Source organism: Rhynchophorus ferrugineus, unplaced genomic scaffold, assembly GCF_030347505.1.
Source record: "Rhynchophorus ferrugineus isolate W39M unplaced genomic scaffold, kcgeb_rfMv2 rfM4, whole genome shotgun sequence".
Taxonomy (NCBI): Eukaryota; Metazoa; Arthropoda; class Insecta; order Coleoptera; family Curculionidae; genus Rhynchophorus; species Rhynchophorus ferrugineus.
Window position 1 is genome coordinate 15,358,951 of NW_027472583.1, and position 18,700 is coordinate 15,377,650.

General features: G+C 30.6%; 1 protein-coding gene across 1 annotated transcript in view; it reads right to left on the reverse strand.

Annotated features, from left to right (window-relative positions):
* Positions 1-16,542: 16,542 nt before the first annotated feature.
* Positions 16,543-18,700, reverse strand: part of Dop1R2 (dopamine receptor 2) — a 306,990-nt gene continuing 304,832 nt past the window's right edge. Inside the window, exon 6 of the mRNA XM_076403972.1 lies at positions 16,543-16,614. Coding sequence (XP_076260087.1) covers positions 16,543-16,614 — 72 coding nt within the window. The remainder of the gene's footprint in view (positions 16,615-18,700) is intronic.

Genomic DNA, 18,700 nt, shown 5'->3' on the forward strand with positions numbered 1-18,700 from the left:
ATATTATTATTATTATTATTATTTTAAATTATTATATTATTATAAAATTATTTAAGTGGGGTTCGAATCACAGACCCTGTCTTTAACTACACCTATTCAGGAACTCGGACAGCATCCCAAACACTAATGCTACTAGATTATTCATAAGTTTGTGAAGCTCCATCTAATTTTTTTGACATGTTTGTCGCAAGCTCAACGATTTGTCCACAGATACCTTCGTGAAGTGATAAACGTTTGAAATCGAAGACGAAACGAGCACTTTCAAAAACGATATGAATTAAAATTATAGACAACGATCTGAAAAAACAGGACATTGGTACTATTTGAAGCCAAAGCGTGAAATGGCTGGAAATGCTTGTCAGGAGAAAAAGAAGAGTTTTCTGGGACGAATTGTGATTGGCGATTAACATATTGATCTACTGCGATAATTCCAACTGCAAAAAGTCACGGTTAGTTCAGGAGAACCATCCACGTAGAGGATCCATATCGAAGCGGAATATTGATGGTCATAGAGTCTTTCTGAAAATATGATGAGATCAGTAATTTATTACGTCTTACGAGCTGCTGAAACTGAATGAAACCGTTAAAGTGGACAAATGAGTTAATTTCCGAAATCTTCAGAAATCTTTGTGAACCTTGTTTGTCAGCACTAGAACAAAACACATTAAAATTCTTTAAATAATATAAAATGATCATGTACGGATCTACAATTATTATCCTAAATACCTAAATCGTAAGCACTGTATTATCAGTCGTTTTTTTTGTATTAAAAAGTAATTTTGGTTGAAATGAATGTTATCATAAGAAAGAAAATATTTTTTTCAAGACAAAGCTTCTACACGCCTAGTTCAAAAAGCATTTACTAAAATTAGCAGAACTACAGAAGATATTGTCTCAACATGCAGCATATTTTTAAGATTCAGCGGCGGATTCTAGTTCATGGCTGTACTCATATGTCAAAACAAATTTTCAAGAAAAACGAATTTTTATCAAATGAAGAGATATATAGTCTATAAAACCTTTAGAGTCTGTTTAAGAAAATTATTCTCAATAGCAGATCGTTGGCATTTGTGACGTCAAAACGTAGTAATGTTGCCGTATCAACTCCGAGTTTTAGTTCAGTGTGGCATTGACATACAACAAAATTTTATTCTGAATAAAATAATTAAATAAAAATACTGTTATCAAATATAATTTATTTTAACATTATAGTAGATCTAATGTATATATTACAGAACGATTTAAAATTATAATTAAGTACGCAGTTATGTGGCCTAATTCACTTAAATAACAATTGCATATCCAAGTAATATATTTTACTTTTATTAGAGGGCATATTTACCTTTTACGCTTAGTTTTTATGCCCTTCGACGCAGTATTTACTGGAAAAGATATTTTGATATGTCTGTATTTCTCCTTAGTTTGTTCTATTAATATCTGTATACATCTTTCTTGATAAAGCTAGATTTAATCACCGCTTTCTTTTTAATTCATTTGCCATATCTGCAGTTGCTATTCTTTCTCTACTGACTCATTTTAAACAAATGCTCATGTATATTACACACGTACACATAAATATTTATACCCTACAATAATATTTCCTACAGTTATAATGTATTAATTATATACCTGAACTTTATTTGTTTTCACTCTCATCACCCTGTCTTAGAAATTGGTAGCATTGAATCATATCATATTCAGACAGTTTCATTCAAGTGAATAACTAAGCTCTTAATTTACAATCCATCCAACATTTGTTCACAGTTTCGTGAGCTTATTCTTGCGGACTTATTGAAGTGATAAATACACGAAAAAAAAAACACTCAATTTTAAGAACAACCATTTTGGTTAAAATACTAGCGGAGGGTTTTTTGAATATCATCTTAGTAATAAATAATTTTCGTGACCCTTCCTTTGTCCAATTTTTAGGGAGGATATTATCTCAAATTGAATGGAGTCGGATAAAAAAACTCGGCATTGGCACGGACAAAATGTTCCTCGTGCGGTAACAAAAAACTATCGATTCCCATGTTGTCTTCCAGATAAACCTGGATGGGGATATCAGGCTGGAATTTATTTATATTGTATTTCTAAATAAAGGAACACTGTAGCTTTGTGTTGATATCTCATAATAACTTTTTAGAAACTCTACAAAGTTTGTTGTTGTATTGTGTAGGTACGTCTTTAATTTATTTAGTAGTAGTATTCATTGTGCACCAAAAACAACAAGCAATATAGTAAGTTTTGTGCTCTATATAATTTATAACTTCTGTGCATATAATAAGACCTTCCTTCCTTAATAAAGTGCTCTTAACTTTTCTTTGGTCTATCCAAAATAACAGTGTCCAAATGTAGTTTGGCAATTTCTAATTTAGTTTTAAACTGAGACAATGTTTTTCCTACTCATTTTATTCTTGTTAAAAAAAGATAGAATGCTGTACAATGCGTCCAAACATGTACTTTAATCAGGTTATTAAATTTGTTTGGTTGCCAAATCCCCGCAAATGTATTTAAATATCGTTAAATGATTATCAGAGGTTATACATTGGTAAATTCTGTTTTTGTGGTTTACTTACTCGATAAATTTTAAATCGCTTAAGTTCTCCTGAAGGGGAAATGACCCCTGTAGGGGATGTGACTCGGACAAACAAAACTTGGTTAAAACTTTTTACGTGGGAGATCACATGTCTGTCTATTCTATAATACTTTCTAAAACGTTGATTTGATCTACCAGCCATTAAGCCATCAATATATTAGAATATATAATCTATTAAACATTGAAGATAATTTCTTGGCACTGACTGTTTAATACTTTAGCATGATTTATATTTCATACATCGATTTGATGACGTGAATATTGAGTGAAAAATAATGGCGTATGTGTCAAATATGCTATAAATATGAGCTAATGATAATGTCAGATCGTATTCTATTTGAGATCGAGTAAACATTTACCAAGAATAGAGTTAACATTAAATTGCCGCTATGGCAATTTGTAAAATATTTTTAAACTGAGATAATGTTTTTTTCTATTCGTTTTATTCTAGTTAAAAAGGATGGAATGCTGTCCAATGCGTCCACACATGCAATCTAATCAGACTATTAAATTCGTTTGACTGTCAAATGCCTGCAAATTTATCGTTACTAAATGATTACAGTAGTTTTATTGAAAATATTTTTAGCGTGTTTTAGCTGCACTGAATTTTGTTGTGGCTACTCTAACCTCTGAATCTCATCTCTAAATTCTATCTATTCTAGATCAAATTTATGAAATCTATAAAAACAGTTAGCAGCCAGTGTTTTGGATATAAGCATAATTTAATACAATTATTTCAGAGAAAACTGTCAGTAGTATGGTCGTAGATGAATGGATAAATGTTCAGAATATACCTGGACATTTAATTAGAGTATATGAGGAGATAATGAACACTAACAAATATTTTTTACGAATATTTTTTTACAGATATGGAACATGTATTAGGGAGAATGCAGTGAATAAATATAATTTTATCAACGAAAATGTACAAGGATTAAGAGCAATGAAGGTACGCTCTCTAATGAAAGTAAAATATATTTCTTCGATATACAATTGTTAATTAACAGAATTTGGCCTCCAGAGGATAGTAATATACAAAAAAGGAGTTTAATGTAAATATAAAAAACAGTTCTACCCTATGCATTATTGTTGCTGTATAATTAACTGTTAAATATATATAATGTTAAAATAAATTGCATTCGATACCATAATTTTCTTTCTAGAATATTGTAACATATCAAAGCCAAAATAAACTGGAAGTCAAATTTATGAGTCAACATTGCGACGCTTTGACCTCATAAATTTATGTCTTTCTGTACAGGTGTACGCCTTGTAGATGTTCTAAAGTAAGGGTGAAAAACTTTGTCAACTCATATTTGTTGTTTTTCAGTTACATTGTATGGTATTCACCGCCTGGGTGGAAGGTAACCAAAGAACAAGGATGAAAGAAATCTTGAAAGAGCAATTAAATTCATTATCACGAAAATAACAGTTGATTTACTTGGTACAGATTTTATAACATTCATCATGTTAGCCTTTGGATTTGCCAGAATTTTTTTTAACAAATAATTGAATTGATGGAGGTTGGCGCTATCCAGAAATCTTATGGATGCGCACTGGTTATTATGGAACATTAGGCAAAGATATATTTGTTCACAAGGAACCAGCAGTTTGTAGTATATGTGGCTGCTTGCAGATAAAATAATCCATGACCACTAAACTTATACAACCCCACACCTTAAATAATTTTATAAAAAATGATATAATATTGAAAAAGAATGAATTTTAATTCATAAAATAACTAAAATTCATTATTATTTCATTCATATACTGCTTTTGAATAAAACGCCGGATAGCTACATATGAAATTTTCAATCATATAGATCATATGAAGTTATATGATCGCTTTAATTACAGGTTTGGTTTATTACGTCGAGGTGTTCACACGATCTATATATACTCTTAACAGGTCAATCGAAAAGTCCCCGAACTGACACATAGATGGCGCTACTGGAATTAAACCCATATGTTTTTTAAGTTAGCCCTAACCCTCAAAAGATGCGTATATAAATTTGACAGCTGTCGGATCATTAACTTGTGAATTATAGCATTTTGAGTGAAGCAAGTTTTCTTATTGTGAAAAAATGGATAAAAAGGAATTTCACCTGTTGATGAAATATTGCTTTTTCAAGGAAAAAATACAAAAATACTAAAATTTGGCTTGATACCGAGTTTCCGGACATTGCCCCAGGAAAATCAACCATCAAAGATTGGTATACTAGGTTTAGACGTGTTGAAATGAGCTCGGTGGGTGCTCAGACGGTGAACGCAGTGGATGCCCAAAAGAGGTTGTTATTGAAGAGAGTTGTTACCGACGAAAACATTTAAAAAATCCAGAAAATGATTTTGAATAACCGTAAATGAAACTAAATGAAATAGCAGACACTCTAAAGATATCAACTGAACGTGTACATCATATCATTCACGAATATTTGGGTATGAGGAAAGCTCTCTGCAAAGTGGGTGCCGCGCGAACTCACTTTTGATAAAAAACAACGACGGGTTGATGATTTGGAGCAGTGTTTGAAGATGATAAAGCACAATAAACCCGAGTTTTTGCGTAATATGTGATAATGGATGAAACATGGCTTCATCATTTCACTCCGAAATCTAATCGACAGTCATCCGAGTGGACAGGATCCGATGAACCAGCTCCAAAGCGTTGGAAAACGCAGCGTCTGTATTTTTGGGATGCGCATGGAATAATTTTCATTAACCACTTTGAAAAAGGAAGGACCCTCAACAGTGACTATTACATAGCGTTTTTGGACCTTTTGAAGGACGAAATCGCCGAAAAATGGCCGCATTTGAAGAAAAAAAAAACGTGCTGCTTCACCAAGGCAATACATAGTGTCAAAAATCCATGAATTGAGTTTATAGTTGCTTCATCATCCACCGTATTCTCCAGATCTGGCTCCCAGTGACTATTTCCTATCTTTAGATATCAAAAGAATGCTCACTGGGAAGAAATTTTTGTCGAATGAAGAGTTGATCGCCGAAAGAGAGGCCTATTTTGAAGCAAAGGACAAATCGTACTACAAAAATGGTATCGAAAAGCTGGAGGGTATCACCCTTGAAGGAAACTCTTGAAGTATATCACCCTTGAAGGGAATTATGTTGAATAAAAAAACTAATTTTGGCAAAAAAATGTTTTACTATGGTAAGCCGGGGACTTTTCAATTGATGTGCTATATGTCAGACTCAGGACATAATGAGAAATGTGTTATCTCTCAGATATATTTTATATTTAAATATATTTACATAATGTCCCTTTTTTGGTTTACAGTAAATCATAATTTTTATAGATTTTTGCATAAACCCTAACATAATCTGTCTGTTTAATACTCAACATTCTTCATTCGCCAAAATGACGACCTAACCATTATCTGATACTGCCAAAGAACACGCACTTATTAAATGACTGGAATCTTTATAGCTTCAGTTCTCTCCAGTTGTAGCAATTTATTAAACAATATAATACGTTATGACGTGCTTCGCGTTAAGATGAAAGCAAAAAAAGTTCCAGTTCATTATATTAAAGACTAAATCGATTGTCTTAACGGTCCTTTATATCTCTTTAAAATGTTTTTTAGACTGTCGTTACTTATTTACTTAAACTTATTATAAACAGTATCATCTTACTCTCAATTCCTAAATGCATTTTAAATAGTAATTTTTGATTACCATTGATGTCCATAAATGAACGAAAATACGTTTATTGACATTTTGTTTTCAAATAGACAAATATGTGTATTCAACACATTCAACCTTAGGTATGTAGGTACGTAGGTAGTACAAAACTAAAAAACCAAGAACTCAGAGTATATGTAGTAATATTGCAAGCAAGAATTGCTTTATCGTTTTATCGTTCTGTTATATTTAATAGTTCCAGGAATGCATTTTAACTGATTTGTGAATGATATCTCCATATCTCGATTTTTTATTAATATTTGAAATTATGTAAAATTACTAAATATATTTTATAGTAGCATAAGCATAAGAAAAATAATAATTAAGTTTTTTTTTGGTGGATGTGTAAAGGCAGTAGAAAATAAATTATAAAAAAAGGTTAACTTGTATTTATAAAATATATTTTCATATTAATTGTTGTAAGAATGCAAACATTTTCATACGTCGTATTTATAAGAACAAAAATGACAATATTACTTCTTACATATTGAAAATTATATTATGGGGTTAATGATTGTTAAACATAACAATTGTCAGACTAGATAGTGCTTTTTACCTGTTTTGAAAATGACCCACCCTATGATCATTAAGACAAACAAAATTTCTATGCATCTTTATTTTATGATTATTTTAAGTTCAATTTCTCCTAATTACATTTTAAATAGTAATTTTTGATTACCATTGTTTACAAATGAACGAAAATACGTTTATTGACATTTTGTTTTGAAATAGACAAATATGTGTATTCAACACATTCAACCTTAGGTACGTAGGTACATAGGTAGTACAAAACTAAAAAAACCAAGAACTCAGAGTATATGTAGTAATATTGCAAGCAAGAATTGCTTTATCGTTTTATCGTTCTGTTATTGTTATCATGGCATGTTATCTAAATGATATTTAATAGTTCCAGGAATGCATTTTAACTGATTTGTGAATGATATCTCCGTATCTCGATTTTTTATTAATATTTAAAATTATGTAAAATTACTAAATATATTTTATAGCAGCATAAGCATAAGAAAAAATAATAATTAAGTTTTTTTTGGTGGATGTATTAAGGCAGTAGAAAATAAATTATAAAAGAAAGGTTAACTTGTATTTATAAAATATATTTTCATAATAATTGTTGTAAGAATGGAAACATTTTCATAAGTCATATTTTATTTAAGCTTTTAAGGAATAAAAATGACAATATTACTTATTACATATTGAAAATTATATTATGGGGTTAATGATTGTTAAACATAACCTGTTTTGAAAATGACCTACTCTATGATGACTAAGACAAACAAAATTTCTATGCATCTTTATTTTATGATTATTTTAAGTTCAATTTCTCTTAATTACATTTTTTAGAATTAATTTTAAATTAAGTTATTGTTTATAACTATAAAATTATATTAATAATTGTGTAGGAAACTCTGCCATATTTTATATTTAGAGGATTTGAATTATTCAAGATTTAAGGGGTTGATAGACGTGTGACAGATGGAGTACAAATTCCAAACGATGGTGGTTAGCACTTCATTTAACTACCCTAATGAAGAGAAGCTATTTATCAAATTCATTCTGACTAGGTAGGGATTTTGCGTGATAAATTATGAAGTTTCTTGTAACTTAAATAACTTCAATAAATGTCATTCCATTAATAAAAAAAGCGCTATTTAATGAATTAGCTACTTTTTTAACGTTGGAAACGTAACATTGGACGCGTGTTGAAACGGTTAACAATTTAAATTAAAAAAATAATTAAAATAATAACACTTAGTTTGGAACGCGTATTATAAAAACAGAGTAACATGCAAGAAAATAATTACACGCAAACTTTATAACGAATTGATTGCGGTATATTAAAAAAGTAACATAAATCTTTTAAAATATCATCAGAGTCCTAAAAATAGCCTACTTATATTTAGCTTTATGCTTCCTCATTTGTTTATTTGATTGTTTGAAATGATCGTGACATGATAAAATCTTTTGCATTCGTGTTTATATCGTTACGAAAAGCTTTGAATACATAACAAATAGAAATATGGGTTATTATTTATATGATTTTAAGTTATACCTGGAATTAATTCATAGTTTCTTTTAACACAGTCTAACTTTTCTTCATTAATTAAATATTACTTAGATATGCTTACTACAATCTTAATAATAAATAAAGATTTACTACTGTTTTGTTCTACTTGCATTAACAGGAAAGGCTAGTATGGGATTAATCGGTATGTAACAGGTAAATTGAAAAGTCCCAAAAAAGAAAAAAGATTTGACAGCTGTCGGATAATTAGTTTGTGAATTATAGCATTTTGAGTGAAGCAACTTTTGTTATTGTGAAAAAAAAAATAATTTAAAAAGGAATTTCGCGTGTTGGTAAAATATTGCTTTTTGAAGGGAAAAAATACAGTTGAAGCAAAAACTTGGCTTGATGGTGAGTTTCCAGACACTGTTCTAGGAAAATCAACCATCAAGGATCGGTATGCTAAGTTTACACGTGGTGAAATGAGCACCGAAGACGGTGAACGCAGTGAACGCCCAAAAGAGGTTGTTACCGACGAAAACATTTTAAGAACCCACGAAATGATTTTTAATGACTGTAAATTGAAATTGAATGAAATAGCAGACACTCTAAAGATATCAACTGAACGTGTACAACATATCATTCACGAATATTTGGGTATGAGAAAGCTGTCTGCAAATTGGGTGCCACGAGAACTAATTTTTGATCAAAAAAACGACGCGTTGGTGATTCGGAGCAGTGTTTGAAGATGATCAAGCGTAATAAATCCGAGTTTTTGTGTCGACATGTGACAATGGATGAAACATGTAATTTAAGGCACCAATATCTTCAATCTCCTTGTTATTTATTTGGTTGCGATTGCTCTGCATATAAATGATGAAATGTGAAAGCGTTTAAAATACCAAAAATTAAATTAATAGTATCATCTTGTTTTAAGGAAGTAAGATGCGACTTATTGAACGGCGACACAAAATTACTTCGAGGGTTTTTATCTATTATAAAACAAATAAATGCTACGAAAGTTTGCAGTACCATTTTATATACTTAAATAAACAAAAAGCTTAGTGCAATGAATTGGTACATTTAAGCTCAGAGATAAAACGTTACAAATTAATTCTAACGTCTTTTAAATAACAAGAAATAATAAAAACTTACGGTATTAGTTTTATAATATTCCAATAATAAGAACATATATTTACTAATTAATGGTTAGTAAAGAAGGACGTAAATGATGTGAAGAGCTTATGATATAATCTAAAAATTGCTGTTAAAATGGATAGTCAAATTGAACTGACACAAACTGGATTTTACATGTAAACATTGATTGATATGATTTTAATGTAGCGATTTTAATAAAGCAGATAAATAATATGCCTGGTAAGTTATGGATAAAGATCCCAAAATAAATACGAAGAAGCCCATTGTAAAATTAAGTGTTGGTCGAGAACATATGTGAGATACAAATAAATATACCATATAATTTGCAAGAAAATGTGATTGAAATACTAAACATATACTAATGAAATACCCTTTTGTTTAATTTTTAAAATCAATTAATGTAATAAAATAGTTGGAATACGATATTTTTTCTTTTAAACATGTATCAGTTTTTATTTACATATTTAGTCTTCAGTATTTAAAAATAAAATTTGGTCTTTAATAGATTTAAACATTATATCAGTGGAACCAAGTGAATTTACAAGATAGTATAAAAATAAGATTGGAGACTTTGTTGTTCAATTTATATTAAAATTTTCGCTACCTATGATTTTTTCGCAGTTTCTGATCGAAAACAAGAGAAGATTTAACATATTTACTTCTAATATTACTTACATATCGCCACGAGTAGGTCATGCAATATATCAATTCAACTTTAAAAGATAAACGTCAAATACCACAAAATGAGAATTTTCAGTTTCACTACCGTATTTCGTGAAAATTTACCTTCCGGACGATTTTTCACCGTTCCAAACCAATCATTTTGCCTCAATAAGCTTGTCTTCTACCTTATTTTAAAGTTATTTCCACGAAGGGAGAGTTACTTATACCAAAATTAGACTATGGATTTTTCGAAGATTTATTGTACGAGAGCTTTTCGACATTATTAGGTCGGAAAATGTTCCGAAATTGAATGCAAATAGGAAACTATTTAAATTTATTTTCCGCAGGTAAGTTTTTAATTTTTTTATCATGCAAATTTGTTTTATATAGTGTTGTAAATCAATTTGCTTTCAAAACTAAATAAAAACATCTTAAAAAAATTGTTTTTAATTTATGCATTCAAATTGACCAAGTAGCGGTTAATATCTTCTTTTTCGCCAAACTATTATTTAATGTAGTATATTAGATATCTATACAGAGCTTTTTTGGTAGCATTTAGTTTCATATACGGAGAAAATGGAGATTTAGCTTTATAGGTAATTTTGGATAAATGTTTCACAACGTCCGATATCTAGATGACACTACAATCGCCTTTTCAATCTATATAAGATCTATATGTAGCTAAGTACTGTTTATATCTGATATCCTGATATGCACACAATTATACACATAACGTTTATCCAAAATGTATTAAAATGGAATAATGTCAACATTATGAAGGTCAATTTGTTTACACTACAAAAACATTTTTGTCGGTTTTTGTCGGAAAGTAAATCAACATTTAAATGTAAGTTTGTAGAGGTAAGGCAGTTTGTCAGTTTGTCATGCCTCACTTAGCAAGGCCTTTAAGATACCAGATATCTTCTTAAACTTGTAAATTTTAAGCCTTTTCGTTGTATAATACATAACGATTTTCAGGATATGAATAATTGCTAATCTCGCATATTCGAATTCTTGCACTTGCTTCGACTAGATCTTATTGAGAACATATCCTTTAGTTGTCAATACTTTAGTTAATAGTAAAGTAATTAGTAATAGTAATGTTTAGTCTTTAGTTAATAGTAATTTTATGCGGATTATATTATTAAGAATTCCCGAAGCTTTAACATCTGTATCAGCTTTTATACTACTATCATCAAATCGATCAAGAAGCTTGTGGCACCATTTAGAAAGCCATGTTGAAAACAGGGAAGTTGTAACATCTTCCAAAATTGCCGATTTTTTTCTACTCTGTTTACTATCTCCTTTTTTTAATTGGCATAATTATCAATTTTCTCCAGGCTGATAGTAAAATGTTGAGGTAGGTAATAATTGTAGAGCTTCTGGAAGAAGTCAATCCAACTTTCGGAAAACTCATCTTCCGACTTTAAAAAGATTCCGTATGCTTTATGAATAATGTCCAAATATTCATAAACATCCAAATCTATGATCTACTTTATTGCCTCTATTTATAGGATTTTTGAATGAGGGTATGTTCTGGAAGTCCCTGGTGGTATTATTTTAACTAGTGTTGGGAACTATCGACTGAAATCGGCTATCGACTGAAGTAATTTACTTTTTGCTATCGACTGTTTCAGTCGCTATTTTTGGTTCGACTGATTTTACTACTTTTTACCAATGACTGTTTCAGTCGCTATTTTCAGTCCGACTGATTTTGATCGACAGTTTCAGTCGTGTACTTTTAATTACTATTTTTGGTTGCACTAGTTTCATTCCACTGATATTTAACGTTTTGGTTTTGGCCGCGACCTTCACAAAAATGTACCCAAATTATGCTTACATAGATTTATATGTAATACATATAATTTTATGATTTTTTCGTACCTTGCTTGTAAATAACAATATATTGTATATTGATAGAGCAGCATTTTGGAACGATATTTTTCAAGATTGTTAATGTAATAGGGTAAAAAAATTAAAATTGTGAATGATAAATAGTAAAATAGTTTTAACTATTTATTATGGAAATAATAAGTAATATTTCAATTACTCTCTCGATTTTTGTCAAAAAATATTTCTGTTCAATAATAAATAAAGCATTTCTTTATTTAAAAAGCTCTAGTAGTTATTGTGCGATCGTTTTTAATTATGTCATGAATTAGTTTTTTTTCTATAATTTCTATAATAATTTCTATAATTTCTATAATTTTTCTATAATATATATAATGGTTATTGCACTTGTTTAGTATTTAGGTTTCGTTTCAGTTCTTTAGTGTCTATATTTATTATCGAAAATTATTTAAAAATAGCAATTAACATATTAAAATACGATAAAATCTTTGTAGGGTATTATTCCATTTAGAAAGAAATTATTTAGATAGAATTTAGATAGAAAAATCCTTTTTACAGATCCGCAGAACATTCAAATAATATAATTAATAATCAAATAAATAAAAGTAATTCTGCTTCGTTTAAAATGAAATTATTAATTGCATGTTAATGGTATTCAGTAATTACTTTTTTCCTTTTCTATTTTAAAATTAGTACGTGAAGGAATATGTACATCTCCGTCTCGCTTATACTATCGTTGGAAAATATAAACACATACAAAATTAACTGTTCCAAGCAATTATCTCCATCCTCTCTCACAAATTATACAGGAAGGGTTTCCTACATCTTCGTCTGACGTCACGAATTAAAAAAAAAAAACAGTCGAACCTTGCATCTGACTGAAAATTGTAATTACTATTTTCAGTCGCTAGTTTTTGACTATCGACTGTTTCGGCTGTTTTGCGACTATCGACTGTTTCGACTATTTCGACTATTTTCAGTCGATAGGCACCAATGCTAATTTTAACGTTCTTCGATAACCTCAAAAGATGAAGCGTAATTCCGTCGTTATCTCCATATACTATCAGAAACTAACTTGTTTTTGTAATAAAACTTTACGTTTTTGTATATAAATAATATATTTTAATTAGTATTTATTTATAATACTATATTACAATAATCAGTGTGTCCTATTTATTGCGTATATAAATGTAATAGTTAACGTTAATTTACTTATGACATGAACGCAACTAATCATTAATTAAATCTAAATTACTTCTATCAGACGCCAACATAGTTTTCAACAGCGCAATATTCCAATATACAAAAGGGAATCAAATGCTCAAATCACAAACAGGACTGCATGCTGAAGGGCTGCAAATATAAAGTTGCCGTCGCTTACGGGGGATGAATGAAAAATATTTTTCCTAACAGATTTGGCTGTTAACAGTTTCTGTCGCATGCTCTAGTCGGATCGCTAACGGGGTGTTGAAACAAACCTGGATTAGACGCGAGCTTGAGCCTTGAATATGCTCAAGAAATTGTACATTACGTCTCCAAAACCCTCTCCGACCTATGTTGCAAAAAGAAAAAGAAAATGAACTTAAACTAATGTACATCTACTTTGATTAAGTGTTTTGGTAAAATCTGAACTGTGGACATGTACCAGTTAACAAATAGGAAACGTGTAGTCGTGCATTGATGTTAAATAACAGAAGAGTCTCATACACAAGGGAAGTTTATTTTTGAGATAAATATGGTTTTCTTCCGCTGTATACGTTTAAAATAGACTCGGTGTAAAAAAGAACATTAAAAGTTAGTAGCGTGCTTATGACCTGAACAAAATTCTGTTATATACTGTAAATTTTATAATTTTAAAATGTCTAATAGCTATATATATTTTAAAAACCATACTTTCTTAAAATATTCTAAAAAGTCTGCTATTAATTAAGTTAATTAATTAATTAATTAATTAAATTAATTAATTAATTAAATGTGATATATTTCAGTAATGTAATGAGAAGAAATCAGTGCAAAGTAGATTCGCATAACCATACAAAATTCTATAGAATAATAATGCTAAGGATCTTGAGATGAATCTTGATGAACTTGATGAATGATGATGAACTGGAATTAACGTATCGGAAGGAAAAGTAATTGATACCCAAAGTGAAATAATTCGAATAAACACATTAACAAAAATTCGAACTATTAGTTTCTGTGTATTTTGAATTTTTTTCATCCTAAAGATTAACATTTTATTGAGAAAAATTGGTAGAACATACATTGACCACAATATTTTCCATCATTTTGTAATATCATTTTCCATCTATTTGGCGACGACGATATTTTGAAACCGTGTTTCTTCGATGCTATGCTGCCTAGATTTGGACAAGTGAAAATCCAAAGGCGCTATGTTTGGTGAGTACGTTGGGGCTGGTGGAATATCCTATTCGAACTGCATAATTCTATCCTTCACAACTCTTGCAACATGTGACCAAGCGTTGCCATTTAAGAGGATGACTTGGCAAGGTGATAGTTCAAGGAAACGTGTAAATTAACAAGACTAGACAGTGTTATTCTTTTGGAATCTAAGCAAGGGTTCCCACTAGTTAAGTATTGGCATCAAATCTAAATTTATTTAATTTTCGTAGTAAAGGAGTTACAGCAATAACTAGTATAAAATATTGCTAACAAGAAAAAGATTCTTTAGGAAGAATAATCATGGCTGGCATAGTGGATGGCAAAAGATTAATATATTGAAACCAATAATGTTTTTGGTCATTTAAGACCAATGATTTATATAGATAATATATGCCTTGGGTTATATTATCTTATGGTGGAAGTGCTAATCGTGACCAACATAATAAAGCAATCATATAAGCAAAGAGAAGAAGTTTGATATATGAAATATGGGAAATTAAATTGTTAGAAATAATTGATCGAGTATATTTAGGCAAGAAAATTCATTTGCCGAACTATCAGAAAGGAACCATACAACCACCTGGTATATTTATATTCTTATTTGGGTAATAGCAACTTAAGATCCAAACATTATTTGGAATCTTGAGCATAGAAAAGAAAAATAAAACTGAAAATGTCGATAAAAACGCTTTTTATAGGTGGGTATGTATTTATAGCATTCACATTAGTTTATTGAGGGTGTAATTGTTGGCACAAACGTTTTAGAAGCATTACTTACTACTTTAGAGGTTTGGTATTAGTGACCAGTGACCAGCTGCACTTTGAATAGCTACGAAATATTCTAGCTTTTATTGGAAGCTGTTCTGGATGAAGACTAAAGTATAACCACAACACGATCTTGTGTGATTCAGAATCAACAACTGCTTACCTGGCAATAAAAATTGGAGTTTTTCTTTGTTATATTTTAAAGTCTCCTTTTTACCAACGATTATCTACGGACGATTATTTCATGGACCTATTGCTTATTATGGGCTCCGAACCAAGGTCCTCGGCATTAATCCTACCGACTGGCTAGTGACCAACTTAGAGACCATCCCAGACGACATCCGGTCTTATGCAGTATGGTTACTGGTGTGACTGGGATGGTTACTCCTTGTCGGATTTCACACTATTGCCTATAAAGACACAATTACAACTACAATCACAAATATAAAATACTTCCATGCCCCAGCAGGATTCGTACCCGCAACTATAGCAACAGTAAGGGGACCGTGCTGTCGCCTTTGCCAGTGCGCCAACCAATCTGACAATAAGAATTTCTGTACAAAATTATGGCAAATGATGAAAAGCATGACTTCAACAAAATGCAAATAAATCTAGGAAGATTTGGAATAACTGGGTATATTAACGCCACAACACTTTTTTTTGTGTCTGCCTTTTATAGAATGAGAAGAATATGAAGAAGAAGAGAAAAAGTGTTTGCGTTATTACGAACTCCTGGAAAATGGTCATTGAACAAATATATCGAAGAGGCAGACAGCACAAGATCATGGAAAATAATGAAAAATATTTACAGTGTTGTTGTTTCTCCATCACAAAAATGATATATTTTTGATCATTAAAATTATGATTTTTTAATACGTCTGACACTATAATTTTTTAAAATTTTGTACTTAATTTCATGAAATATGTTATACAAGAAATAATATCAGTTAATCGTATCTTTATGAATTATTATCTTAAAGTAATATAGAGAGATTTAAGTTAATTGTTTGATTCGTTTTAAAAATGTTGTAGTTTTTATAAGTTAATATGTTTATAAGCTTATTATAAACGTATTAACAGCAGAATATTTATTTCAGAAATTGTGTTCAGGTCAATAATGACATTTAAATAAACGTCACAATTTTCGTATTATTTACATTTGTCCGTCAGGATTTGTCGTTTATTTTCTGGTCCCCCGTATCAGGAAAACAAATCATAAGATAACTAAAATAAAAACAAAAGCAAGAATGTAAAGGAATCAGGAAAAGTAACGAGTTGATTTTACAAGAACCAAAAGAAGAAAACGTCAAATTCAAAAGTAAAACAACGACGTAGATCTGGTAAACGGGAGGGAGGTGGCGACCTCCAAGGTGGGGGGACCAGAGGGGGCCCTGTGCTATATGTACGTCTGCTCGCACGAATTATGTCTTAGCGAATAGGACGAGTAGTATCTGGTCGAGGAAAATCTCTGCAAAAACATTAATCGGTCAGATATCGGATCCCTTTAGAGTAAAAACGGATGTCAATCGGGTTTCGGTAATTTTTAAAAACTATTTATTTTATTTTTCGCGATTTCTCCACGTCAATAACACCATCGCCTTCCGGCCGGACAAGGTAATAAATGACCGGTAGGTGACGGTTGAGGATTTATCACCAAAAAAAAGAAGGCGCAGATAAAAAAATATATATCGACACCGAATGATTCGAGGTAGAGTAGAATATTGGGGAGTATCAATTCTAAAACCTTTTAATCTCGACAAGTTCGACGCAAATATATCGGTTGTTAACATTATTAGTGATTTTTGTATAAACGAATTCTAATTTCTCATTTCAGGTTTGTTTACATTCATACTTTATTTTTATCAATTCGGTTTACCCAGTGGTGGTGGGGAAAACACTAAGGAAGCCCCCAAAAAATAAATATGTAATGTCACTAAGATACTAAAATATTTTCAATTATTTACCAAAAAGCAAAACTTACTAACAGTTGCAATTTTTTTCCTGTAATAAATAATCAAAAAACTGCAATGAAAGTGGTAACCACAGAAATAACGTGGATTACTGGAATAACCGTAGGTAAGTTACCACCTCACGCTATGGTTAATATCTGGTCCACACGATGGTGCTCTGCGAGCTCCTTCAAATACGCTCGCTGTTCTCCGCTACCTTCATGTTAGACCAAACAGTCTAAAATAAGGCCGATAATTGTATATCGTTTGTAATATCGATTATTTGTATTGGAATTTTACTCGCCTTGGGTCACTTAATAATTACGATATTATATAATTGTCACTATGGAAGTGATCTTTTATTTAATTAATGTGAAGAAATTTTTAAAAATGTTCTCACGAAGAAAAGTCGGAATTAACAGGTAGACCATTACCAGATTTTATTATTGAGATATCTGGTGCAAGTAGTAGGAGAACTTACATTACATTTATTTAAAAATTAATAGGTTTGTGAGTGCGTTATATTGTTGCCGCTGCTTACTTTTTGGTGGCGAAGTTTGAAAATTTAAGAAGACATGAAAACTGTAAAATCCATCTTCATAATTATATCTGATCTTAAACTAATATCATGGCCCAATTAGATTGTGTCTAATGGATGAATATACAGAGATAGAATGAAAATATGTCAAAGTATAGGTACGCTTTATCAAAAATTATAAATTGCATAATATTTTGTGGAGCGTTTGAAATGCAACTCTAAGTGAAAACCTAAAGAATGCTTCAGTATTTAAAGACACCTCGAACTAAATACAGAAGGATCTATTACAGCGTATGCTTGAAGTTTGTTATGAACAAATGATTGAGGCAATGAATATGTCTTAATTTTTGGCGATCATGGCGGACGAAACAACTGATATTGCTACAAAATCTCAGCAGGTAGTTAATTTTAGATATGTTTACGATGGTGAGCCATTTGATATTTAACTAACTCATTAATTCCTGAAAAATGCGAAGCAAAAACAATTTTAAGCATTATAAATCCTTTAACTCAAAATTGTCCCAACAAATTGATGTCACAAAGCTACTAGTAGTTGCATTACTTTTCTTTTCGGAATACTTTAGAGAGTATTGCAGTTACTTTCCGGAAGTATCGATTTTTGGTTAATAAGCTGAAAATGTTTATTGTTTGTATTTACATCGTTCCAAGACGTTTCTCGGTGGTAAAACACTCAATGATCAAATAAGTTACCATTAATTACCAACCTTTTTGATAAAATGATTAATCCTCTTTTATTATCAGGTCCATAAATTAATTTTAAAGGATTTACAACTGATGGTTTTACTTGTATTAATCACAAGCCTCACTAATAGGCTCCACTTTCCAGTCTGTATTATTTCTTTGAAGTCTGAGCATAACAATATCAAATTTTTTCAGTGTTTTGAAAATCTTTTCTTCGAAGGCAGTGTGGAGCTTACGGTAACTATGCTCCATTGATTTTAAGATTTAAATACAGGTTTCGACGTTTTAAAAGTGGTTACATTAACACTGATGACAAAGAGCGTTCTGGACAGCCAAAAAAATTTGGGGACCATCACTTTGAAACC